The sequence below is a fragment of the Xenopus tropicalis genome, chromosome 5 (genome assembly GCF_000004195.4).
Source record: "Xenopus tropicalis strain Nigerian chromosome 5, UCB_Xtro_10.0, whole genome shotgun sequence".
Taxonomy (NCBI): domain Eukaryota; kingdom Metazoa; phylum Chordata; class Amphibia; order Anura; family Pipidae; genus Xenopus; species Xenopus tropicalis.
This window is the reverse complement of record NC_030681.2, coordinates 55,203,535-55,229,838: the sequence shown is the minus strand read 5'-3', so window position 1 is coordinate 55,229,838 and position 26,304 is coordinate 55,203,535. Positions and strand designations below refer to the sequence as shown.

General features: G+C 38.0%; 2 protein-coding genes across 3 annotated transcripts in view; both read left to right on the top strand.

The window, feature by feature from the left end:
• The first annotated feature begins 7,944 nt into the window (after positions 1-7,944).
• prr18 (proline rich 18) lies at positions 7,945-12,648 on the top strand. Its single transcript, XM_004914622.4, has one exon. The coding sequence runs from the start codon at positions 8,554-8,556 to the stop codon at positions 9,355-9,357; it is 804 nt and encodes a 267-aa protein (XP_004914679.1). The 5' UTR covers positions 7,945-8,553; the 3' UTR covers positions 9,358-12,648.
• Positions 12,649-22,671: 10,023 nt separating this feature from the next.
• The window catches only part of LOC101732592, a 30,807-nt gene continuing 27,174 nt past the window's right edge, over positions 22,672-26,304 (top strand). Inside the window, exons 1-2 of one of the 2 annotated variants that reach the window (XM_031902893.1) lie at positions 22,672-22,831; positions 23,745-23,812. The gene's annotated coding sequence lies outside the window, so the exon portion shown is untranslated. The remainder of the gene's footprint in view (positions 22,832-23,744; positions 23,813-26,304) is intronic. The other variant, XM_031902894.1, reaches the window with a different exon arrangement.

Below are 26,304 nucleotides of genomic sequence, written 5' to 3'. Positions count from 1 at the left end.
GAAAGAACAGGTTATGGGGAATCCAGAATAGGTAGAACTGCCTGTCTACTCCAAACTACCAAGTTGCAATGCTTTCCTAAAGTTATTGGTTTTTATCAAAATTTGTGAAATGTTTTAAAAATCGCTTCAAAGCTTCCAGTTTATAGTATCTTATCTCCTACAGGTCATAAAGTAACCAGATAAATATGAATGCCAGGGGTCCACTGAACAGTTTGATGCCCAATATGTGTAGGTTTACCTAAGTATGTGGCATGTAAGGGCACCAATGTGAACAAACCCCATATGATCTATCATTTCTGTAATTTCAGCTTCTGCAAAATCAACACATTTACATCATTATATGTGGGATAACGCTAGTAAAAAGTACCTTTTCCCCAGAAAGTCATATATTTTTGGAAAGTACACATCCCCCCGAATCTAAAATGGGTACCCATGTCTTTCTACTCCGCAAGCCGCAAAGCTTTCCTAAAGTTGGCAATTTTGATGACATTTCCAAAAATCCCCTCTAAGCTTCCACTTTGCAGCATCCTATCTCCCATATAGCATTAGGTACCAAGATAAAACACCCTAAATATGAACCCCAGAGGTCTACTAAACAGTTTTATGCCCACTGTACACAGGTTTATCAAAGCACGTGGCACTTAGAGACCCCCCAAATATACCTTGTGCACTAATTTTATGGCTTACCTTTACCTAATTCATAAATACATGGCAGTTTTATGAGGGGTAGCAGCTGCAGAAATGTAGCATGACCCCTAAAAACCATATATTTTTGGAAAAGTACACATTCTGACAAATCCAACATGGGTAAAGAAGACTTTCTACACCAAAGTACCAATCTGGAAAGCTTTCCACTCAAGCCAAATTCCATAGCCAGGGCCAATGGCTACTCAAGCCAAAGGCAATAACCGTGCCCAGTGGCCATGCGAGCCAGAGGCCATAAGCGGGGTCAATGGCCACTCAAGCCAAAGGCCATAAGAGGGGTCAATGGTCACTCAAGCCAAAGGCCATAAGAGGGGTCAATGGGCACTCAAGCCAAAGGCCAAAACCGAGGCTATTGGCCACACAAGCCAAAGGCCATAATCGAAGCCAACAGCCACACAAGCAAAAGGCCATAACCGAGGCCAACGGCCATGCAAGCAAAAGGCTATAACCGAGGCCCACGGCCATACAAACCAAAGGCCATAACCAGGGCCAATGGTCACACAAGCTAAAGGCCAAAACCAAGACCCGTGGCCAAGAAAGCCAAAGGCGGCAACAACAAGGACCAGTGGACAAGAAAGCAAAATGCCATATCAAGGACAAAGGCCATAACAAGGACCAGCAGCCATACAAGCCAAGGACCATAGCAAAAAAGTTAGCTGCCAAGCGAGCCAAAGGGTTAGCTTGTACTATAATACACACTATGAGTGTCCGTTAACCATTGGGTAGTTAGTAGAGGAAATGAATACCCCTAGTATGCCCCGATGGCATAAACATTAGAAAGTGGATAGGCTTAGGGGCACATTTACTAACCCACGAACGGGCCGAATGCGTCCGATTGCGTTTTTTTCGTAATGATCGGTATTTTGCGATTTTTTCAGAAAATTGTCGCGACTTTTTCGTTACTAATACGATTTGTGCGAAAAAACGCGAGTTTTTCGTAGCCATTCCGAAAGTTGCGCAAAATCTGGCGATTTTTTCGTAGCGTTAAAACTTGCGCGAAAAGTTGCGCCTTAAAAGGTGCGATGTTTCGCGCAAGTTTTAACGCTACGAAAAAATCTCAACTTTTTGCGCAAGTTTTAACACTACGAAAAATCGCCAGATTTTGCGCAACTTTCGGAATGGCTACGAAAAACTCGCGTTTTTCGCGCAAATCGTATTGGTAACGAAAAAGTCTCGACAATTTCCGAAAAGTCGTAAAGACGCCGAAAAAAATCGCAAAAAATACGAAAAAGTCGCAAAATGTTCGTTTTCAAATCGGAATTTTTCCAATTCGGTTCAGATTCGTGTCTTAGTAAATGTGCCCCTTAGTGTAGAGAGAATTCCTTTCTGAGAAATGTTTACTTGAGACTGATTGTATCTACTACCTTGCCATTGTCTGTAATCTGAGAAACTATTTATTGTATACATATGTGGCCTGTTATCAGATGAAGTTTCAGCAATTAAGCAGTTAACTGTTGTTTTTAAGAACCACCATTGTTATTGGGAACTGTGAAAATGAGAGTGTGAAACTTTTAGAACCCTCTTTTCCTGGCCATCTCCTATCAACATGAAAAATTGATGGGTTATTCTCCTGCTGCTTACCAGCTTAGACAGAAGAAATGGTTAATTGTCAAACCTATATATACAATAATCCCACCCCTTCTTTGCTTGCATCAGTCTTTTTTTTCTATCCCAGCCCAGATAGCAGGAGGAGATTGTGCCCTCAAAAGTATTCTTAATTTTTGTGCACGAGGAATTCTTTTTGGGCTCACATAATATAACTGGGCTCACATAATATACACAGTTCTTCTTGGGATTCTCTCTGCCTGTAGCCCCTGTCTGTTGTGGCAATGGTGTTGCCTATAAGGGGACCCTGTGCAGCCAGGCTTTTCTTTACCACACATGCAGATCCTGTAGCGCTATGTGCTTTCTGGTTCAGCACGGTGACATCATTCTCCACCGATTTCCACTGATTCTTTTAAAAGCTTTACCTCAATCCATTTTCTGCCACTGATACTGCTTGAGCAAACTATGAATCTGGCTGCCTCTAAAAGAGTCACTCCCAAGACTGGTATGTAAGTATCTTTTGCCTTTTGTGCACTATGAAGGAATCTCCAGTAGTTAGGTAGCTTATACATACCCTTGCCCTTTCAGTGCTTCTGTTCTACTAAAGAGCCCAGCTGAAAGAGGGATAAGCAAAATATAGAGAGATGCTGCAAAGCATGTCACAAGGCTGCTATGAAGGATAAAATAATTTGTTTTACTGAATATCGTTCTAAAGAAGTTGATCCTTCATCTTTAAGGGAAGTTTCTCATGACGCAGCTGTTCCCTCTACTTTTGCAGATTTTCCTGATCAGCAGTCCTTACTGTCTTGGATTAAGAGCGCAGTCCCAAATTCTTAATTAAACAGTACTCTCAGATCTTTCTATGCTGAATAAAGATTCTTATGAACAGGAAGTTTCTGAGGAGGAGGTGGCTAATGATGAGATCTCAGTATTTTACCAGAAGCATTTAAATCCACTTATTAAAGCTATTAGACACACTCCCAGTCTGTAGGGGTTCCTCCTTTTTCTTTGTTAAAAAGAAGGCTTTCTATCCACTTCATTAGGAACAAGATTTAATCCATGCAGAGTGGCCTTAGGTTTCTAAGAGAAATTCAGTTGAAAGAAGGATTGAAAAATTATATCCATATTCGGATGAGATGCGTGACATTTGGGATACACCCTATTCAGTAGATGATCTGGTGGCAAGGTTGTCAAGAAAGACAGTATTACCGATGACATCTCTGCCTTAAAGCACTCGATGGACCACAGCATGGAGACTGAAGTTGAAGAAAAGTTATATGTCTGCTGGTGCAGCTTATAAACCTGCTGTGGCACTTATGTCAGTCATCTCTCTAGAGCAAGCTGTGGGGTATAAAGTTCTCAGAGTCAACATTTTGGAGGGCCAGGAAGATTTTAGATTACTATCTGACTTCTGTCTTCAGGCCTCTGGATCTGGGTCATTTATCAACTCATTTACAGTTTTTGAGTTGCAGCTCAGAGAGCCCTTTGGGTGAGATTGTGGTTTGCTGACACTGCCTCTAAGAATTCTCTTTGTAAGATGCCTTCTAAAGGAAAGACATTGTTTGGGAAGTCTTTGGACGATATTATTTACAAATCTTTGGGGGGAAAGAGCACCCTTCTGCCTCGGAATAGGCAGTTTTGTGACTGAGTCTAGAAACATCCGATCTGGAAGAGATTTCAGATACTCAACTTTGTGTTCAGGACAGAGCTCTTTCAAGTCCAGACCCCAAGATCGCCCCAACCCCTCTCCTATGGCTCAATCCTCCCATAGGGGCAAGATTGTTGAATTTTCGGGAGGTTTGGGACAAACGAAAATTCAACAATCTTGCCCCTATGGGAGGATTGAGCCATAGGAGAGGGGTTGGGGCAATCTCGGAGCTTTTTGGCGCCGTGCGTGCCGAGTACCTTTACAGGACCCTGCTCAGAGAGACTACTCCAATTATGGAATGGGCTCAAGTCCACCTTCAGGATCTCACTACTCAGCAGATTCCAGGATACCAGAATGTGGGGGCCAATTATCTAAGTTGCCATCAAATGGCCAAGGGAGAATGGGAGCTAGATCAGAGAAAATTTGCATGGATAACATCTATCTGGGGCTACCCAGAGGTGGATCTGATGGCCACAGACCAGAATTTGAAGCTTCCAATATTTTTCTCCAGAGCTCCATGTCCAAAAGCTGCAGCAGTGGATGCCTTCTCCCACAACTGGGAGGCACTGTTTTCCTCTGCTAAAACACACATAAAGACAATTATCAGTAAATGATCAGCATTGTCTATTTTAGTAACCGTGACAAATAGCTGCTACTAGTAGCTCTGTGAGTCTTCAGAACAATGGGAAGGTATCATACTAGCATTCAATAGTAAGAAATCCAAGTCCGGCTTGGGACTCCAGTTACACTGGAGTAGGAGAAACAATAGGTCACCTGAAAGCTGTTCTAATGTGTATCAGGCACAATTCACTGAGATGGCTGCCTACACACCAATACTACAGTGAAAGAAAAATACATTTGTTAGTTCAAGAATAAAATTTTGAATGGTAGAGTGAATTATTTGCTATGTAAACAGTGTAATTTAGAAATAAAAAGTACACCATAAAAATCATGATAGTTTCTCTGTATCTTGCCTAAAATTGTCACTAATTTTTACATTATTGAACTTATTGTGTTACCATCTTTTGAGTTTCCCAAACCTTCTCAGAAGAAAGATTTGATGCCAGATATCAAGAGATGTTTGTAGATTTATGTCAAAGGGACAGAGAGTTTTATGAAGTCTAGCATGCTATTTGTAATTCCAACTGGAAAGAAAAAAGGAGAGCAAGCTTCCAAATCTACTCTTCTAGAATCTAGTTCTTGGATAGTCAATACTATATCAAAAGCTTATCAGAAGCAGGGCAATTTTCGACTTAGAGAGTTAAGGCATATTCTGCTTGTGGCATAATGGCCTCTTAAGCAGCAGAGACAGGAGTGCTGTCTGGGGCAGTCTGAAAAGCAGCAAATTGGGTTATCCCTAATACATTTATTAAACATTATAGATTACATATTATGTTGATTCACTAAAGTGCGATAAGCGTTATTGCATGCTTTTTTGTGTTAAAATTGACACAAAAAAACACGCGATTCGCTAAAAAATAATAACAGCATGCATTAAGTCACATATCACGTGCGTTAAATAGCGCGCAACCGAATGCGAAATAATACTAACGCATGATTCACAAACACTTAGACGCGCTAAATATTGCATTAGCCTATGCGAAAATTAAAACCTACTTAGGGCAGGCGGTAATTATAGAAAAGTACAGTTTATGAGCTTTTGGCAACACAGTATGGACTTTGCAGTGTGATTTATTCAAGTATGTGTTGGCCCTAGAGTGATGTAGCCTCCAGTTTGCAGGAAAATGGTCATTTTCAGAAATATGATGAAAATTATAAACATAATGGTGTGTATGGCGTGCGCGCGATAAGTACCGCACGTGCGTTAATTATCGCGCGCGACAAGTAGCGCGCTGCGTTAATTAGCGTGCGGTGCGTCTAATACCGCACAAATAGTCTTTGCGACTTAACGCAAACAGCAACGCGTCTAAATTAACGCAAGTATCCTTTTAGTGAATTCGTGCATTAAGATGCGAAAAACAAGACGTGCTAAAAATTTTAACGCATGCTATGCGCGCGTTTAAAGCACCTTGGTAAATCAACCCTTATGTCTTTATCTCAGGTCCAGTTTGGGCAGTCGGTTCTTTTTTCTGCTTGTTCTGTAAATAAACATTAGGCATGACTTTTTTTCCCTCCCCTTCTTTTGTTTGCTTGGGTATGACCCATCAATTTTTCATATTGACAGGGGATGGCCAGGAAAAGAGAAAATTAATATCATACTTGCTGGAATATTCTTTTCCTGGCCATCTTTCCCATCAATATGCCAGTTAAAAAATGAACCATTTTTTTCTGTCCATGCTGGGAAGCAGCATGGACAGTAACTCATCAGTTTTACATGAATATGGCAGGAAAAAAAAAATTCTGTTAAGTATAGTATATTTTCTTTTTCCACCACTACAGCAAGCCCCTTACAAGAGAGAATAATATATTTTCCTAAAAGTAAGTGCCATTGAATATACCCACATTAAAACGCTGAAATATTTAAAGGAAATCTAAACCTAAATGAATTGATTTAAACCCAAATGAAATGATTTAAACTTACTTTAGAATAAGTGCTTCTCAGAGTACGGTACTTTAGATTAATTTTACATTTACATTAATTTTCAATTTGTAGCAGTTTGTGAGATATAAGTAGTTTTAGAGCTAATAGCAAGGCTCTTGATTCAACATTGAGCAACATTAAAGTCCCAGCAAAATCATGATTGGAGTGATGAGGTAAGAAGTAGGCACAGTAGCCGAAGGTGGGATCTAGGTCCACGTGGTGCTTTTTAGCGATGCTGGGTAATGTGGTGCATATATGGGGGCAATGAGGACAATATAAAACACTTTGTGGGGCATTTTGGGCTGTGCAATGCAGTTTCAGAACCGGAAGCACAATGTTGTGAAACACATTTTGAGGATATTTTGGATCATGTGTTGCAATTTGGAGGCATTGTGGAATCTGGTTAAAAGTGCATTGTGGGCCATAATATTCCCTTTGGGGATGCTATTTAGAAAGTAATGCATACTTCAGGCTCTGGGCTATATCTTGCACACTGTGGGCTATTCAGACACACAAATAGGGCACATTAGAATAAAAAAGGAAATGACTTGGTAATTTATTACACCTTAACTGCTTATGATTAAAACTGAGTTTTTGAATTGTAGGTGGCAGGTCTTTATCTTGGCACGTTGAACCTGATCTACAGGTTAGATGACACCAAATAACCCTCTAAACTCCACCTAACAAATAATTATAAATAGTCCTCCTAATTATGACTTGCTTTATCGCTACATTCAGCAGATGGGTAATCATATGCTACAACTTGTAATTAGAATGAATATTCCAATTCCAAAACAATCTTATGCAAATGTATATATGAGTAAATCTGGTAGAAAATGCTAAAGCTTGTCTTCATAAAAAAGAGCAAATTGTTTTCTAATTAATAGCTGTTTAAGGATATTGTTTCCTAAACACAAATTGGATTTACTGGAAATATTGTTCTAAGAACAGCATTTGACTGGTGACTGGTTTTTAAAAGTACAGCTCTGGTGTAAATTATTTAAACCTGTATGTGTTAACATGCTAATTGTAGGTCAAGTAGTAACATAAATACTGAATTAGACTGCCCTTTAATTGCTGAGGGGCCAACAAAGGCTGAGTTTTGTGCTTTGTATTCAATATATGTTTGAAAAGGGCTGTGCTTGGTTATTCCTTAGATCTTCTGCATATTTTGCCAATATGAGAAAAAAATCATATTGTACCCCACCGCCCCACTGAGAGAAATGTGCAGATATCTACATCCATTTTTCGGCTGTCATAGGCAGTCATTTCCTCATCCACTTTTACTGGTATTGATATACACTGATGTACCCTATGTGAGTGATGTGGCTTATAGCAACTCCTCTTTTGGGAGGTTTATCTGTTCTTGTAAATCTCCCGTCTTGCTTAGAATAGGGTGCTCCAACAACACCACTCTCAGCTGACATCACTGTGGTAAGTTTCCTGTTGTTCTTCAAAAATTATGTTTCTGGGATGGCTATACCTAATTATATGATCTGCATATCACAACATATATTTTAATAGTTTCTCCACTTTCTAGTTACATGAAATACATGGAACGGAAGGTTCAAATTCAAAACAAATACTTCATAAACCACACCATATGAAGGCAATTTCTGGGTGTATACATATGCAGTATAGTATTGCTGTGACTTTGCAAGCTGACGAGGCATAATTATTGCTGTGATATTTATTTCCTGGCACGCAACTACAGTATAAATTCCTATGCATCACAGCATATGTTTGCATGCGTCTGATCGAACATAGAGCGCCATTATCTCTAAGCCCCGCCTTCCCGCGATTAGCTTCCAGCACAGTTACGGTACGGGGCGGAGTTTTCCTAATAGTCCAAGCTAAAAAGGTGGGAAGGGAAGCTGAGCACCATCTGTTGTTTCGCTGTTCGACAAGACTCGCAGTGAGACTTGCCTTGGTTTTATCGAAGGGATTTTATACCAGCGAACAGGAAGAGCCAGAAAAACCGGGAGTAAGGCATCAATCAGACAGGCAGCATTAGAGCAGCAGACTGAGAGCAATTAGTTTTTAGCTGGAAGCAGTTTTCTCACCATGGTTTTATGATCGGCTTGGACACACACAGTCGGGTAGAGAACCCAACATGCCTCTTCCCCCTATCCAGCACCAGCAGCACACGCTGCCAGCCCGGCTCCCAGTGAGGAACAGCAGCTGCAGAGGAGCGGCTCAGCCACAGTCTCCGGAGCCATGGAGGGCATCTGTGGGCACAGAGGAACTGTCCAACTCTTGGCCGTCGGCCACACTTAATCGGCTGCTGGAGAGAAGGTGCAGAGTACATCATTCAGAAGGCTCCTTACAGCCAGCGCGCCGGGTACTGGAGCAGGTCCCCTCGGCTATAACCCGCTCCTATGATAGCGTTATTCACCCGCGGAGCAGCATCGCGCAAAAGAAAGGACTTCCTTGCTCTGGGAAAGAAAAGCCAGTAACGAATCCAGCCAGGCACCCACAGCTGAACAGCGCCTCTCTGAATTGCTCCGATGTTCGCTTCACTCTGTGCCTCACACCCGAAGCCCTTCTGGTCCTGCAGAAAAAGAACCTAGAGAAACAGCAGCAGCGCAAACTGCGACTCGATCCCAGACCGATATTTGCCAGTCGCTCCAGGAGTCGAGGAGATTTGGTACCGCGATGCACCTCACAGAAACCTCTCCCAGATGTCAGGGAGATCCTCAAGATTTCCTTGCTGAACGAACATCACCGCTATGACGATGTAGAATATGAGGAGGACGATGGGTGGATTGGAGGGGGGGGTGGTGTTTCCGGGTACCCCCTAGATGAGGGTTTGGTGAGAAGGTGCACAGAGTGGCTTCAGGGGGTGGAGATGGCAACAGCCAGGGACAGAAACTTAAACGATAAACTACAGGCTTTGCCTCACCTCAATACATATTGACTGCTCCAGTGAGACTGTTGTGATTCATTTGCTATAATAGGTGCAAACATACAGAAACCCAGAGCAGCCAGTAAGCAATTAGATTAGATTGCTTAGCTTAAAGATATACTAACTAAACAGAATTCCTAATTGGTTGCCTATGGGTCTCTACCCATGGAAACATTTATGCCTGTATAAACTAAGCTAATAGTTACACAGTTTAGCTGCTGGCCCTTACCATGCTACTAGTATGCAAGGCCCAGCATCCACTGTTATTTCTATAGACCAAGATTCTTCTATCAACTTCACAAATTAATTTTACTTTAAAAAGTGGAGTGGAACCATGTGACAAATGAAACAAAACATAGTCACAGTCAGTTCTCATATGAAGATTTTTATACACATGTAAAATACAGAAGGCTAACATTATGGTACCAGACCTGACGAAGTGATTGTTCTGTCATTTACTAACAGCAAGTTAATATTGAGCAATCCCAGAATTGGGTCATGTTTGTTTATGTGTCCTCTGATATTTTCTCTACAACTTTGGAAACTACTTGACCCTTACAAAAACAAGTAGAGAAAATATTAGAGGGGTATATTTTACCTTAGATCCTAGAAAAATTGCCTACTCCATGCTGCAAACAAAACTTTACTACTTTGGAAACTACTTGACCCTTACAAAAACAATTAAAGTTTTGTTTGCAGCATGGGGTGGGCAATTTTTCTAGGATCTAAGGTAAATATACCCCTCTTTTTGACATGAGATCATTCAGTCAGACCTATGTAAAAAAAGTTTATGGACAGTATTTGGTTGCGCGTGACCTGTGTGCGTACTTGACCGCCGCATGGGAAGGGGGGGTGGTGGTGCCCTTACTCCTTCACAGTGTGACAGTGCCCTTACTCCTTCACTCGAGTACAAGCCGAGGATTCCTTTTTAGGACATTTTTTGTGCTGGAAAACTCTGCTTATACTCGAGTATATACGGTATGTTTGATGTCTGTGTTTAAAAAAGATATATATTATTTCTATATGCTATATTTTTATATGTTTTATACATAAGCCCAACTGAGCTCAGAAAGGGGGTATATTTTTCCTTTAATTTTGTAGTGACGATAATATTCTTCAAATGTTTACTGAAACATTGCCAAGTGAGTGTAAAAGCTTTTTGGAACTATTAAAAGGGCAAATTATCCATAATATGAAATGAAAACACAATGGTTGAGTGGTTATAACTCGTGCCTTGCAGCCCTTAATCTTGATTTCAGTTCAAACCTGGTGCGTTTGTATGTTTTACTTTACTTAAAGAGAAAATATTCTCCCTTTTTGACACGATTTTGTAGAAAAAGGAATAACAATCTCTTTACATAGCTGCAAAATATCACAGCATTATACATTTATCTATAACTGCCATGCCTACTAAGATGCAGTGTGCTTGTGTATTGTACATTGTCATTTCAAGTTCACTGCAAGTTGATATACAGCATCTAGCTGTATGATGATGGGGGTAAAAAGTTTTCATGATTATTTAGCAGGTTCACTTGATCTAGACTTATCACTACCAGATAGATTTGCTATTATTTTGTAACAAAAAACAACTGAAAAATGTGCATGAAGATACAGTTTAGACGCATTACAGGACATTACAGTAAAAAATCTTATAAAGTCCTTAAAGTAATTATGCTGATATGTTGTCATAACAAGTCCAGTCTTTACTTGACGATAACAAGACATTTAGTAATGACAGACAAGTGCTTTAGGTAGTAATGAGCACCCAGTCATGCACAATATTCATTTTGCTTTCATCACTACTCTGTGCTGTTGTTTCGGTTGCTTCTTTGGAATATCCAGCAGGTCATGGCACAGTTCACCTTTAACTTTTAGCATGATATAGACCAGGGCTGTCCAGCTGGAGGCCTGTGGGCTGGATGTGGCTCTCCAAAGGCTCCATAGACTTCACTTTATGGCATAATGTAATTCACCTCTCAAACATGATTTATTGTTAATTGTTGAGGGTTTTGAATTATTTAGCTTTTGTTCAGCAGCTCACCATTTTGAAATTTGAGCAACTATCTGGTTGATGGGGTTAAATTTATCATAGCAACAAGACTGGGATTTGAATGAGGGACAGGAATATGAATATGAGAGGGCCTGAGGGGGATGCTGGGGTCAGTGATCTCCATTTGAAAGCTTTAAAGAAGCAGAAGACAGTAAAAATATTAAAGTTTTTTTCAACCCAGATTAATTATATAACTACTGACAAATTAAAACGTTGCTAATAATAAACAATTCCATAACATATTAAAAGTTAACTTATTGGTGAACTACCCTTTAAGGCTGTTCCATTTAAGCTTTTAGGTCACCTTGCAAGTTACATGTTGGTCAACAAACGTGCACCTTGAACCTACCTTTGTGGAAAATAAGCCTTAAAGGGGTTGTTCACCATTTTTGTGGTTTTTTGTTATTCTGCTTTTTGCTTAGCAGCTCTCCAGGCTGGAATTTCAGCAGCTATCTGGTAGCTAGGGTCTTGTTTACCTTAGCAACCAGGCAGTGGTTTGCATGAGAGACAGGAATATGAATGGGAAATGAAATGAATATACAGATAAGGAATATATCTTTATATCGTGTGGCTGCTGGGGTCAGTGACTCCATTTGAAACCTGGAAAGATGTACAACAGGAAGGCAAATAATTAAAAAAATGTAAAAAAAAAAAAAACCATGACAATCTGAAAAAAAATCTAAAAGCTTTCAAGATTGTGTTTATGTCAATTACAGGTGTCTTTTTTACAACTGGAAAATCTGTCTTTGCTTCCTGATTTTAGAGGTTTTTTTTACTGCTGCTTTTGTGCAACGATATCAAAAAGTCATGGTTTTCGCATTTTTTCTGTGTCTTTTTTCATTTATGCTTTTTCAGATAAGATCTTTTAATAAATCACTAGATATTTGTCCCCCTAAATGTTGCACAAATTCAAGCCTTTTTGTTTAAAGCCACATCCACTTGTGTGTATGGTATTTGAATATTTAAGTAAATATTGTAACATTTCCTTTGCTGTATTGTGGGAAGACACAGCATATCATCTTTAAGAAATTCCTGTTGTGTCCTTGCCCTCCTGCTGTTGGTTAATTCTTTTCATTACAGGGAAATTGGCATCACAATTATTTAAACTTGCAGATGTGGATATGATTTTAAAAAGTAAAATAAACTTGCTTCTTACTGTGGAATAGGTGTGAGATATTCATTGACTAAGCAAATACCAAACTATTGTAAAATGTATAACTGTCTCATTGCAATTAAAAAACTGCTTGCTATAATCATTAAAGTTTTGACCATTCATTGCCAGGGGAGCTTTACTGTGTATGCTTTACATAAAATACAGCACTGTGATTGGTTCATCCAGTATAGTGGTATTCTGGTGATCATTACTGCATATCTGTAATATTTTGTTGTAGGGATACTAATTTTCTTTGACACTTTGATAATGAAAAAGTTAGGGGCTGATTTATCAACACTTTACAAATTTGTACCTGGGCAATAACCTTATGGTGATCAATCACATTTTTTCATTCATAGTTCTACCTTCAGTTATCTGAGCTTGGAACTTTTGGATTAATATATATATGTAACACCACACACACAGGTCTTTAGTGAAAAGCAAAAAATACATTTATAAAACCAACGTTTAAACTGAAACGTCGGTTCAATAAACGTATTTTTTGCTTTTCACTAAAGACCTGTGAGTGCGGTGTTACATGCTGTTCTATAATTTCCTGACCCAAAACTAAATGATGGTGCGGTCTCCCTTTTATTTGTGTTGTCAAGCTTTGTTTTATATGTTCTGTTTCTGCTTCCAGGTTACTAGCCTGAGAACTGCAGTACAGAAGATGTAACTAACTGAATAGCTTCAAGGAATTAAAAATAAAATCCATTTGCAAAAAGTCTTAAGAATTCTGCTGTCTGCATTGTGCTTAAGGGGAGAATGGTTGGATTTGTGTTTTGCAATAGAATATTGGCTATATGAAACAGGTTTAAAATGTAACTTTTTTTATATCAACATTTAATATCTGAAATGTATATAAAGTTGTTAATTTGTTACTTGTCCTATTTTACTTCCTTCAGCTAACTCTTTACTTGAAGATTAAAATTATTGCTAATTTAAATTATTGCAATTTTCATTTACATATATTTATGCAAAACCTTTTATTTCATCTAAAAGGTAAACAAGTAAAATTGGTGATGCTAATATTCTGAGACTAATTCTGGAGTAATTTATTCAAAAAGCTTAGATTTGACCGGTGATCTTTTATACAAACTGTTTTCATATTCCTTATACTTTTATATATGTATCTGTGATTTTACAGTATTTATAATCTTGCATGTTATTTACCTTAAAAATTGTTCTGTTGTGTTTTCATGAGTGTCTATGCATATCCATGTTTTTTTGGGGGGGAGGGGGAAATACATTTTGTTCTCAGAAAACGTGCATTTCTGTTGTATTTGCATTGTAGAATTCACTGTTTTAGACTTTTAGAGCCAAGAAGTGTTTGGGCTTAAATATGCCTATAAAAGTGCCAGTATGGAATCTTTTATCCGGAAACTTGATTTACAAAAAGCCCTAACTTACGGAAATTCCATTTTCTTTAAAGTCAATTTTAAGCGAATAATTCAAATTTTTAAGTGATTTCCTTTTTCTCTATTATAATAAAACAGTGCTGCCTTGTACAGTCACTAAACTGCATACATCCATATTGGTGGAAAATACCATACATGTACCACATGTCAAATGTTTGAGTAACATGTCAAATGTTTGATTATGTCCCAGTTGTATTGCTGTGCATTTGTTATCACTTCTACAGAGGGAAGCAATTTTTATATGTTCCTATGTAAAGCCAACCTGTTCAATAGTAATGGAGCCTTATTAACTGTCTCCAAAATACATGCCAATCAAAAATACAGGCATATTTAAATAAAAATATAATGCTTTTTACAAATCATACAGAAATGGTATGTTTCTTTTCCTGTTGTTACTAGGCATTTAAAACCAAACAACAGCAAATCTGACATTCTCACTATGCACTGATAAGGAACAATATTGCTATTATTGTGTTATAAATGTATCCACGGGAAAAAATATTTCTTAATTTTTGTTTCTCTTTTGTTTGGTTACAGTTGTCAGACTAGCTACAAAGTGTACATAAAGTCAGCACTTAAGAACTCATCTTCTTTAAATACCAGAGAATTCTTTTGTCATGTGCTCAGAAGCTTTCCTCACGTAAGCACATGTATAGCAGCCAGTCACTCTGACTAATTCCTTTAAGTACAGCAATGTAAAAACGAACGACAATACTTGCCAATTATTTACTGTTTCAACATACAGATATTTGATTTTCATTTCAGCAATATTGATAGAGAAAGGTAATATAATATTACAAATATGATGCACTGTTTACATTTTGCAGTCCATTGTCTAAATTAAATAAACATAATTGCAAACTTTGCATGTGGAAAAAGTGCACCCCTACATTTATTATTAGCTTAAATTAGCCCCTCCAAAGATATTTTGTAGGGGGGCCCGGCACATAGTAGTTACGCCACTGATTTGAGTCTATCATTAGAAAGAGGCTGCATTAATTAGGTTTACATTGAAAGTGCCACAGGAAGAATCCTTTGCTGTCCTGATGGAAATTTAGAAAAAGAAAAAGTGTGCCCATGAACACCTAGGCAAAGACCAGGACTTCAAAAGCAATGTGCTCTGGAGAGATGAGAGAAGCATAGAGTTATTTGGCCAAAGTACCAGGAGACATGTTTGGCAAATAACAGCATTTCATCAGAACCTGAGGGTGTTGGTCATGTTATGTATTGGGGCTACTTTGTTGCATCAGGGCCTGGACAGCTCACCATTGTAAAATATACTTTAAATTCTTAATTGTACTTGGGATAATGTGAGACCATCTGTCAAACAAATGGTCTCTGGGGAGGTTTCAAACAGGCAGTGAATGCAAGAAACCACTTAAACATCATACAGCTGAAAAAGTCTGCATGGATTAGTGGGATCATTTTTTTCCCAGTTAAGTCGGAGAGGGCTTTTGCCATGGAAGAAAATGGCATATGTCTTACATTTATTGTTGAATGAATGTTTGCAAAGTCAAATGTTCCTTGTTTTGTTCCATTACATCACCTTTCTCTTTATATACTGTTTGAATGAAGATCAAATATTAATATATCCACATATGTCTGTATAAATTAGTTTGCAATTTTAAGTGGTCAAGCCCTATTTAACTTACAAAATACCATATTGATTGAAAGTGAAATCTTCATGGAATATTGCAGATAAGCAATGAACACACATAGCAATAAATGGAAGCAATAAAGAGGTTATACATTTTAATTTCATGTTATTGTTTGAAGCCTTTGTAGTTTCTGAATATTGTATTGTTGTGTTATTATAAACTGAAGCAGTATTTACTGGTCACCTGTTAAAAAGCAAACACCTTATTGGTTGTTATGAGGTACTACACCTGGGCAAGCATGTGCCTTTTGTTATATGGGTGTTAGTCTCTAGGCCCATTACACATGTAGTGGTCTACTTTTTTAAGAAAGAAGGTTCGAATAGGAGGAGGTCAGGGTCAGACTCGGGTGTGCACCTTATACATACTTTTACTACTATTCCGGGAGGGCACTGAGGAAGCAACAGGTGAGCACAGGCATGGTTTGGGTCTGGGTCAGTGAGGCCGACAAGGGCTGGGGTCCACTGGGTCCAGTCCAACCCTGCAGGAGGTGGTTCTACACAGTGAAGGGGAATGGTGTGGTGTTATAAGTCTAACGCTGGTCACATATACCAAAAATTGCTCTGGCTATCTGGCTAATTTTGACAGTGCTGCCTGACCATCTGAGCATGTATGGTATGAAATGGGGCTGTTTCAACAAATGATCCTGGTGGATCAAGTATTATATGTCCTGATGGACAAAATTTCCCATCAGTTGACTGATCATTAGGACCTGAAAACATGGAACAACAAAAAAGTAACCATGCACATGTTTATCCGCTTGTCCAGGTGGGCCTGTGTATGCCTTTGTAAGTAGGAGAATGGCAAATACAGAAATGCATTGTGTTTATTTTAATGCAATGCTCATTAATCGATGTGGCTTAACAATTAAGTAGAGCGTTTAAGCTCAGTAGTGCTGCTCTAACACCCATTAGAATAAATAGGGTTCAACTAATCAAAGAGAACAACATGGGGAAATTGTATTGCCATATTTCAAAACATTCTTGATAACTTATATAACATTTTCTTGCACAAATATTCCATACCTTCATGCTAAATTACATTCAATATCATGCATTACTATAACTTTTATCAAATTGTGATGCTTGCAGTCTTATTGAGGAAAAACGGTGATTATACATATATCCTATATATGCTATCAAGTCTAAAACAAGAAGAGGAGCACAGTGTAAATGAAGTTGATGGCAGCTGAGAGACAATATGACTGACAATTTAGCCGGGTAAATTATAAATTCCTGCAGCTGGCATACTTAGGTAGAAATGTCAAATAATGAGTGAAATAAATATTTTGTAGTCTAACATTCAGAATTTGACAAATAGCAAATAATTCTTGGCTGGACATCAGCATTACCACCATTAAACAGACTATTGGTCTCCCTCCCAATTTTTAGCTGCATTATGTATATAATGTACAAACAAAAAGAATTAGGATTTGCAGTGGTTGGTTTAATTAAATTGTAACTGCCTTGTCAGCCTCCTGCTGCTGCATTTAGCAAGAATATATTTGCATTTAGGACAGTGTTTTGCAATCATACTGTTCTTATGTATTTTTATATACATTTTCTCTAATTATATTGGATGTATTACTTTGGAGAAATAAGGTGGGATTAAGAATTTTTATTTTAAATATGTGGACTATGTAGGACAACACAGTTTTAGACTTTTTACCTATTCACTTATTATTGCATTTTGCAAATCATAATATGTATTTAGAAAAAAAACATTAGCCACATATAATAATTAACTAGAATAAACAAATTCAAATTAACCTGCTCATCTTCCATGGCCACTGGAGAATTTGTCTTTCGGAAAAAGTTGCTTGTTACGAAAAAAAAAAATGAGATACTGTGCTGTTTCAATCAGGTACTATATGCAGTTAGCCACATTTGCCTAATAGACATGACCAAGTCTGCAGCCTGTATGGGGCCCACCGACTGCCCTGCCTGACCAATTTCTGACAAAATCGGGCAGATATTAATTAGGCCAGTTTAATCTTGCTATCTGACAAGGATCAGTGTGGTGATGCAGTCCACATCCAATGGGCCTATAAGCCCCTCTGTATGATCCAATCCTTAGTACCCAGGTCAAAAATCAGATTAGTCCGATTTGACCCAGCATGTGGGTGGACAAATTGGTCTCAGATCCACTTGTTTGATGACCTCGCCAAATGCACCTAAGCAATCTGTAACATTTGTCAAACACCTGTTTTAAACATTTAGTTGGTTGCTGTGGGTTACTGGGCTTATCATGACAAAATGGGGCAGGGTGGTGACATCAGTGGGTGAATGGGTGATGGCAGGGGCTGTTGATTTAAAGGGATTTAGAATTGGGTGTATTTTTTACCCCTGTTTCCTAAAACCCAGACATACCCTAATAAACCAGGCAACACTAGGAAAAAATTGTCTCTTCCATTTAAAGTTCACCTATTACCCCCATATTGTTTCCGCCACCAGATGTGTGGGCTAATAAATATCACACACTCCGGTTGGGTAAAAAAATAGTTTTTCTTGAAAAGAATAGCCCCTGCCAGTGTTAGGCTACTCACACTGGGAGGAAGCTCCCATTGAGGGCAGTCATGTTTTTTGGCACGCATGCGCATTATGAGCAGTTCACCCCCACTAGCTTATTATGTGCATAACTTAGTAGCGCTGGATACGGCCCACCCTCCTACGTCACACACATATGCATAATGAACGAGTTGTGGCACTCTCTCATTATGCACATGCGTTTGTCACAACATGGCTGCCTGCGCCAGGAAGCCCCTCCTGGTGCAGGTAGCCTAGCACCGGCTGGGGCTATTTTGTTCAAGAAAAACTATTGTTTCTCCCAGCTGGAGTGCAGGCTCCATTAGCCTGCACCTACGGTGAGGGAAACAGTATGGGGGTGATAGTTGCCCTTTAAAATCAGATCAGCCACAAGAGTTCTTGAGATATGAACATTAGGAGACAGCTTGGGCTGCATGGATCTTCACAGCCCCATACTTGAAATCTCTTTTTTAACAGAATGCTTGTGGAGTTATTCTCCTATTTTTATAATCTTAAATTGAGAAATACAAATAAATGACCCCTACAGTAAAATGTACAAATGGCACACTATCAAGACATATTATCGTGACTGATAATGTACATTGTATTAGCTGAAAAGCATATTGGGAAAATTCTGTATTTCTGCATTGTTTCCATGTAACAATTCCGTCTGACACGTGTAAGCTAATATAAAAAGTAAATATGCATATAATAGACATACAGGCAAAGTTCTGCTATATTAACCATTCAATAAATAAGAAATTTGGAGCACAGGTTACTAAGCCCTTGTGTCCATTCAGAGCATTATCAAATGCCTCTTAGGAATAATAGCAGTATTTGTTTTGGGTACATAGTAAGTCCATACTGCATACAGTTTTAGCACTTACAATAGGGCCTAACTGCCTACACAGGGACATTTGATTTTTACCATTTTCTTTGCCTTCTGAAGCCAACCCACTTTATGTTTGCTGACATATTATTATACAATGCAAACAAGTGAGGAAAAGTAATTGGCAGAATTTGCTGATTATTAAATATGCCTCATAGTCTAAGCCTTATAAATCTGCAATTACAATTTTTAATTTCAAATAATAATGTAACTGTTGTTTACCAAACATAGGTAGCAGCAACTATCTGTAGTAATACAAATACATTATTCAATCAGACCAATTTCATTCAGTTGGACTGGCCCAACAGGGTACTGGGAAAAAATGCGGGTGGGTGGGCCCGTGTGCCCTTGATTCACTTTTTCCCCACAAAGATGGTATTTAGACCCTTATATCTTGTTATAGAAGTGGAATTACACAAACTTTATAAAGCCCAGGTTGTCCTGAAAAAAAAATGATGCATGGTTTTTTTAAGCAAACTAAAATTACTCTTTCAGGAAATGTCCCTAACAAATGAATTGACTAGCAAATGAAATGCAAAATCCTTCTGGTAAAATCCTTATTTCAAGGCTCATGTAGATATTAGGCTTGGTTTAATGGCAGACAAACAGATTTAAGAGAGCTAAAGGCAAATTCATAAAAAAGTGGACAAAGTTACATCTAAAGGCAGAAAATCCGACAAATCATTCTCCAGTATTATTTTGTCTCAATATCACCACTTTTGTGAATTCCCCCTGTATAAATGCAATTTGAAGTATTTTGTAAGAGTAAACATGCACATATAAACACACCACATTAAAAGTCATTTACAGATGTCCTGAACACAAGTACAAGGTTACTAGGCTAGGCCATGCTGGTTGCACCTCGTTCCTGATTAAAGCTAGTTAAAAGTACTGGCTGGTGTAAGGAAGATCTGTCCATACCACCTTCACTCATTACCCACCAGTGCTCCCTAACTTGCACATCTGAGTGACGCTCATGTTATGGGATATGCCGATACATGTCTCCCTCAGCCCACTCATGAATACACCACTATGCAATGGGAAAAAAAATATGGTGGCTTGTGTCTGGTTTTTTTTTTTAACTTTGTGCCGTTCCTCAATTGATCCCTATTTACTCCCACACAAACCTCAGTCTTTTTTCTTTTATTTGTTGGGTGCTTTGCATTTCAGCTACAGTTTGTCCGTAGTAAATATTATTGATTAGAGTAAAATAAAAAAGTATAACAACAATCTGTTTCACTAAGACCCATGTACTCTATACCCTTAAGTGCTGGTTAAGAAGTGCAAACACTGAAAGGAGGTAACTATTGTTAGGTTTTTCCTTATTGTGAAAGCAAATTGCCTGTATGAAAATTACTTCCTCCTGTATCTATGAATACATGATGGAAAAACCGGCTTCTACCTGTCTATGGAACACCTGATATTTAGTATCGAAGTATAAAATACACAGTGGTTTAGCTAGAGCATTTTCTAACATATAGTTAAAGTCATTGACATTATATTACTACATGTTTGCATGTCATGTTCAGCACTAAGCAGCAAAATACAAAGGAAATATTTCCCCACAAAATATTAGTTCATATACTTCAACATATAAACATTTTGTAGAATATTTTCACTTTCAGGGAATACCACAAGCTGTGAAATGTTTGCATTCATTGTTCTGACATTGACTGGATAAAAAATGCCAGTCACTGATTGGTAGCTATGGGTTAGTGCCCAGGTGCAAATTTTCCCTGCATTGATAAATGAGCCCTTGGTTTATTCATTGTTATTTGATTTTTGGACACAACTCCTTGTGCAGCTGCCATTACTGTGGAACTATGGGACTAATGACTATTTGCATCCAAAATTGCACTTTGTGCACTGCATTTGCAGTCATAAATTACCCTGTAAGTTTGATTGGCCACCAGGCCATGCATTTTCCACCATGCTGCCCAATCTTTGTTCATCCAGTTGGAGTTACATAAATGATTTGAGGTACTGGGACCAATATTGAACATTTACTGGGAGTTAAGGTAAAAACCCTTAAAATTTGTATTATGGGTTATAGATTATTCTAAATACCTGCCAATAACTTTGTTGTAAACATAATGTTACATGATACCTGAACATTATGAGCAATTACATATTTCCAAACCACTGGAAAAATATAATCCTTATAAATATTTGTCTTATGATTTATTTCACGGTAATGTGTAATGCTTATACCTAGACAATATAGTTATGCATCACGGAAATGGCCAGTTAATCCCTTCTTGTTAATCATATACTTTAGGTCTGACACATTTCCCTTTCTTGTTAACTGAACATGGGTTACAAATTGCTAGGTGTGCCCAAGTTTTACCAAGTGTTTGTTTTTTTTTCTTAGAAAAATGATACATGAGGAATGACACAGCAGGTTTCCTTTTGTACAAATTATTTGTGTTACTGATCAATATAAATGTACTCATTTTGGTCATTTGGTTATTTTTGTTATTTTAAAAACACATTTTTTTATGTTTATTTTCATAGACGTAATTATAGGTTGCTTAGAGATTCTTTGTTGATGGTATTTTTTCCCTGTTCAAAAGAACAATATAACCACAAAGTAGCCTTATTACAGGAAGCTGTTGTAAACTCCTATAGTTGTATTGTCATCATACAATCCCTAAACACTGTGATGATTTATAACTTCAGCACATACATAATGTTGACCTTGAGCTTGGCATTGTACTATTTCAGCTTTTGCTGGTGACAATAAATAGTGCAAACCTATAGATTCTACACAGTATGTTTCCACTGTGCAGGGTAATGTGAATAAATTAGTGAAGTTGGCAGCAAACTGGCAAATTATATTCAACATTGATGAATGTAAGTTTAATGTACACCAGAGGCTGGCACTCTGGTCTCCAAACATACTCTCATTCTCTGCTGGAGTGTCTGTACCCATGTCGCCATGCCCATGCCCCTGGGCATGGGGTGCAGTTCCACAGGGGATACCTTGGCCTGCTCCTAGAAACCAGGAACCAAGAATGAAAATGAATCATGGTTAAGATAGTAATAATGCTAATGAAATGCAGTCAGTATTGTATTCATGGAAAAAAGCACAGGTCTTCAAGCTCTATTATTGATTCACTTTGAATGATATAGATTTCAAAACAGATTTGTTGTATGTATTGTGAACCAGTTTTGTTATGTTTCAGCAGAGGAATTTATTTACACTTATGCTCAGGCTTGAAATACCATGTTAGCGCATTAATGAAGACTGAGATGGGGAATGTGAGTGGAGGACTGCTGGTGCTCAAATTTATATTGTACATCAACAACAAACACTCAACAAAAGAATCTTCAAAGGCACAAAAACCACCTGAACCAGTTTGGGGACTTAATTTGTAGCTTTTACCTAAAGGTAGCCATAGAGGTCAAAATGTTGTTATTCTCTGGTGACTGATAGTACCAATCCTTTTAACCTTATGATTACAGCCATTGATAAAAAAAAAATCTCTGTGACATTTCAGTTTGAGTACTGTTTCTGTGCATTTACTAGACTAAAAATTAAACTGATGTTATAGTAACCATATACCAATATTTCTCTTTAATCAGTTGAAACAGTCAGTGTACACTGAAATGGTTAACTGGAATTATTTTGTTGGCCTGTTGCTACCTAACAGTGAGCTCACAGAGTGCTTGGGAGGGGAAAGAACAGTGTGTGTGTTGTGACTACAAAGAATCGGAAGCTATTTGTTGCTTTTAGCTGCATAACGTGGTTATCTGTGTTTTGTATATAGACAACATACAACTCTTTCACCTCAAGGTAAGAAAAACAAGGTATTTACCCTATAAATATGAATATAACTTGATCTGTTTTGCTTTAAAGTAAGTGACCTGCAGGTCTGTGATTATAGAAGGAAGTTTTTGCACAATTTACAATCTTAAGCAAATAACTATGCATGTTTTGTAATGATAATCATTTCAATGATTTATTTAATAGAAAAAGCTACCCAAATAATGTATAAATAAGTTAAGGGAAAAAAAATTTACACTACCTAAACAATAATATTTCAATCAAATTTTACTTTGCAGTGATGTTTTGTTTAAGGCTGGCAAACTTTGATGAAAAAAAAACAAGAATTATAAAAGCAGAATCTAAACATAGCTTAAAATAAGGGCAGCAATTTTTCCCCAATTGTAAATCTGCCACTTAGATTATCATTTTATTCTTTTATCAAGCGTTACCTAAATCATTGTGTTAGTGACCTGTATATGAGTAAACAAAAACCAGGCCACATGCAGAAGCTTAATAAGGGGCTATAGGGATGTAATAAGCTGCTTGGATAGCAGTGGGTTGCATTATTCTGCTGTGTTACAACAGGTGAAACAGGCAACACAGTAATTTCTAATTAATTTATTTTTAACATGGCAGATATTAGGACTGGCCTGCTCCATGCTTGCTTTCAGTAATATAAGAAGTAGAAAGCAGAAGCAGGAAAATTAATCTTATAAAGGCAAATGGCAAGTCTGTAGTAATTTTAGACCACATTTTTTACTTATGCTCAGGACCACTCACTCTTTTAAGTATGGGCTCAACAACACAGACATGTTTTTCCACTTTTACTTACAACAAAAAGGTATGACAAATTTGAGTTGTTTGTGTTAGACATGAAACACCATATTGGCTACGTGATCGCATAGTGTATAAAGATATGCCTTACAAATTGTATCCCTAGGGCAGTGCAGGTGACAAGAAGACAAGCAGTGAGATTAGAAGAAAGAAGGTTTTACTGTCAACATACAGGTGGGATAGATTTATACACTGTAATGAGAATAAGTGTAAAGGAGCAGTATATCCCCTTGTTCCTCCTGGTCTTCCACAGGGCTTGTGCTGAACATCCCCTTGTTCCACCTGGACTCTTTTTACAGGGCTGGAACTGAACATGTGTTTTGCCTGCCATATAACCATTGTTACTTCTTGAACTAAACAGGCAAAACAAATATTATACTGTATGTGGTTTCATTTACCAGATTAATGTAACTAGCATTTACAGACATCATTATGTTTAGGCAATTCTCCTCTGGCTAAAATACACCAATGTATAATGCAATTGTGCTCTATTGGCGGTAAGGTTCCAGCAAGAACTGAAGGAGGCTATAGCAAAAGAATATATGTAGAAGAGACCTTTTTTCTGTGTTTGCAGACAGATTTTTGGTCAGGACAGGAACCCTTCAACTCTCTCTCCACATGAATGGTCTGCAAAGTATCAAAGGATCTTCAGGTGGGCCCTGCCTTGGCCCCATTAGCCCTTTATTATTTCCTCCATAAGCCTTTATTACCTCTAAACCATTTGCCACTGTCTTCATCTAATTGTTGTGAAAGTGGGCCTTGGATGTCTGGTTCTCTGGTGAGCCCTAGGATGCTTAGTCTGACACTGGTTCTTTAATACAATTTTATATCCCTTCTGGGGCAACACTCTTCACAACGGCGGAAGAGTGTAACAATGTAGGATTGTTATTATTTAAATGGCATTTTCTACCTCACCATGTAACTGCTGTAATCAAGAAATGTTGTTTCTTTTTTAAAATTCACTATATTGAAGGCTGGTAATTTCAAGTATTTCTATTTATGATTGTGTTTTTATAGTTTTTTTTACTCTTCCTTTAAAAAAGGCTTGGCTAGATACACAGCTTATTGGGCGTGTGGTCTAGTGTTTCCCTGAACATTAGGAAATTCTCATTAAAGTTGGGGCCTTGAAATGCCTTTCTTAAGGGACCATAAATAAAATAGCTGCAGGCAAGCAATAAAACCAATGAAACAATGTCATGCTTTCCAGTCTTTTAATGCAGCATTGTTCACTAACTGCTTTAACTGCACGGTGTCATGCTCACCACTGAGGTTCACTGTACCTAAACAGAAAAATAACATTGTATAGAGTTACATTTAGGTAAGCAATTATCTGTTGCCCAATAATATATATGAAGCATGCTATGTTGCTACGTAGTTAAAAGATATTTGTTGTACCAGTATGCATCACTCATTGCATACCAGCATTCATGGTGCAATAAATATATTTACTGCCTGGGCACTTGTCTTCTTTTATGTATAAAGCAATTTACTGTTGGCCACACACACAGATTGAAAAACAAATATGTAGAGGTAGGTAAATAAAGAACACAATCAAACCTATTTTCTATGTACACATGCAGAAGAATAATTTTACTTCATCTACTTAAGCATCAGTTTACAGTGCGGATTATAACAATATATGGAAAATATTCTGAATGCATTCAGTGCAGTTTGTGTTACTTAAGACCTCTGGGCTTCTTTATCAGTTTTCGAGTTTGTGAATGTTAGTGAATGAGTTTTTTTCTACTTTGAATAAATTTGCATTTTAAAAAAACTTCAATGTTTGCTTATTTATTAAAAAACTCAAATACAAAATACAAAAAACTCGAATGCCTCAAATTTGTGAGTTTACAAACTCGAAAAAATTAAAAAAAATCTTGAATTGAAAAAAAAAAGGCTTGATTTTGCCTATGACAACTTCCATTGACTGCTATATAAACTCCCAAGCTTTTAGATGTCAGTCAGATATCTCTCCTACCCAAAAACTGCATAATTTGTACTGCATATATCTCCTCCCTTCATCAATGCGACTATATTCATAAAACAAATAACAGCTTTCACCCGGAGGCCATTTTCGCTCTGACATTTACTGTACATTTCCCTCAGTGACATTGACATCTGAAAATTGCACATGTACTGTAAAGTTCATACAATCAATAATGCAGGCTTACACAGGCAGAACATAATTTGATAACAAGTTCTGCTTGGATTGAGCACTGTGATGATTAAAGGAGAAGGAAAGTTACATCCACTAGGGGGGGCAAAATATTAGGCACCCCTCAGTGCTTGTAATCGCTTACCAAAACTCCTGGAGCTCCTGTTAGCAGAAAACTGCACTGGCTGGGGTGTATGTGAGTGAGTGTTTCTCTTTTCTCCTTCTGTCTTTGTGCATGCGCAGTAGAGTGAAAAGCTGAACATCAACAAAAAAAAGCTGCCTTTTTTTTTTTTTGCTCAACTGTGCATGCACGGGCCCCAGGATCACTGCGAAAGGAGAAAGAAGGAAAAGGATTGCTCACCTACATTTACAATGGGCCAGTGCAGTTTTCTCCTAACACGAGCACCGGCCAGGGGTTTCAGGTAAGCGATTGTAAACACTGTGGTGTGTCTAACATTTTGCCACCCCCCCAGTGATTGTAACTTTCCCTCTCCTTTAACCAGATAGACTG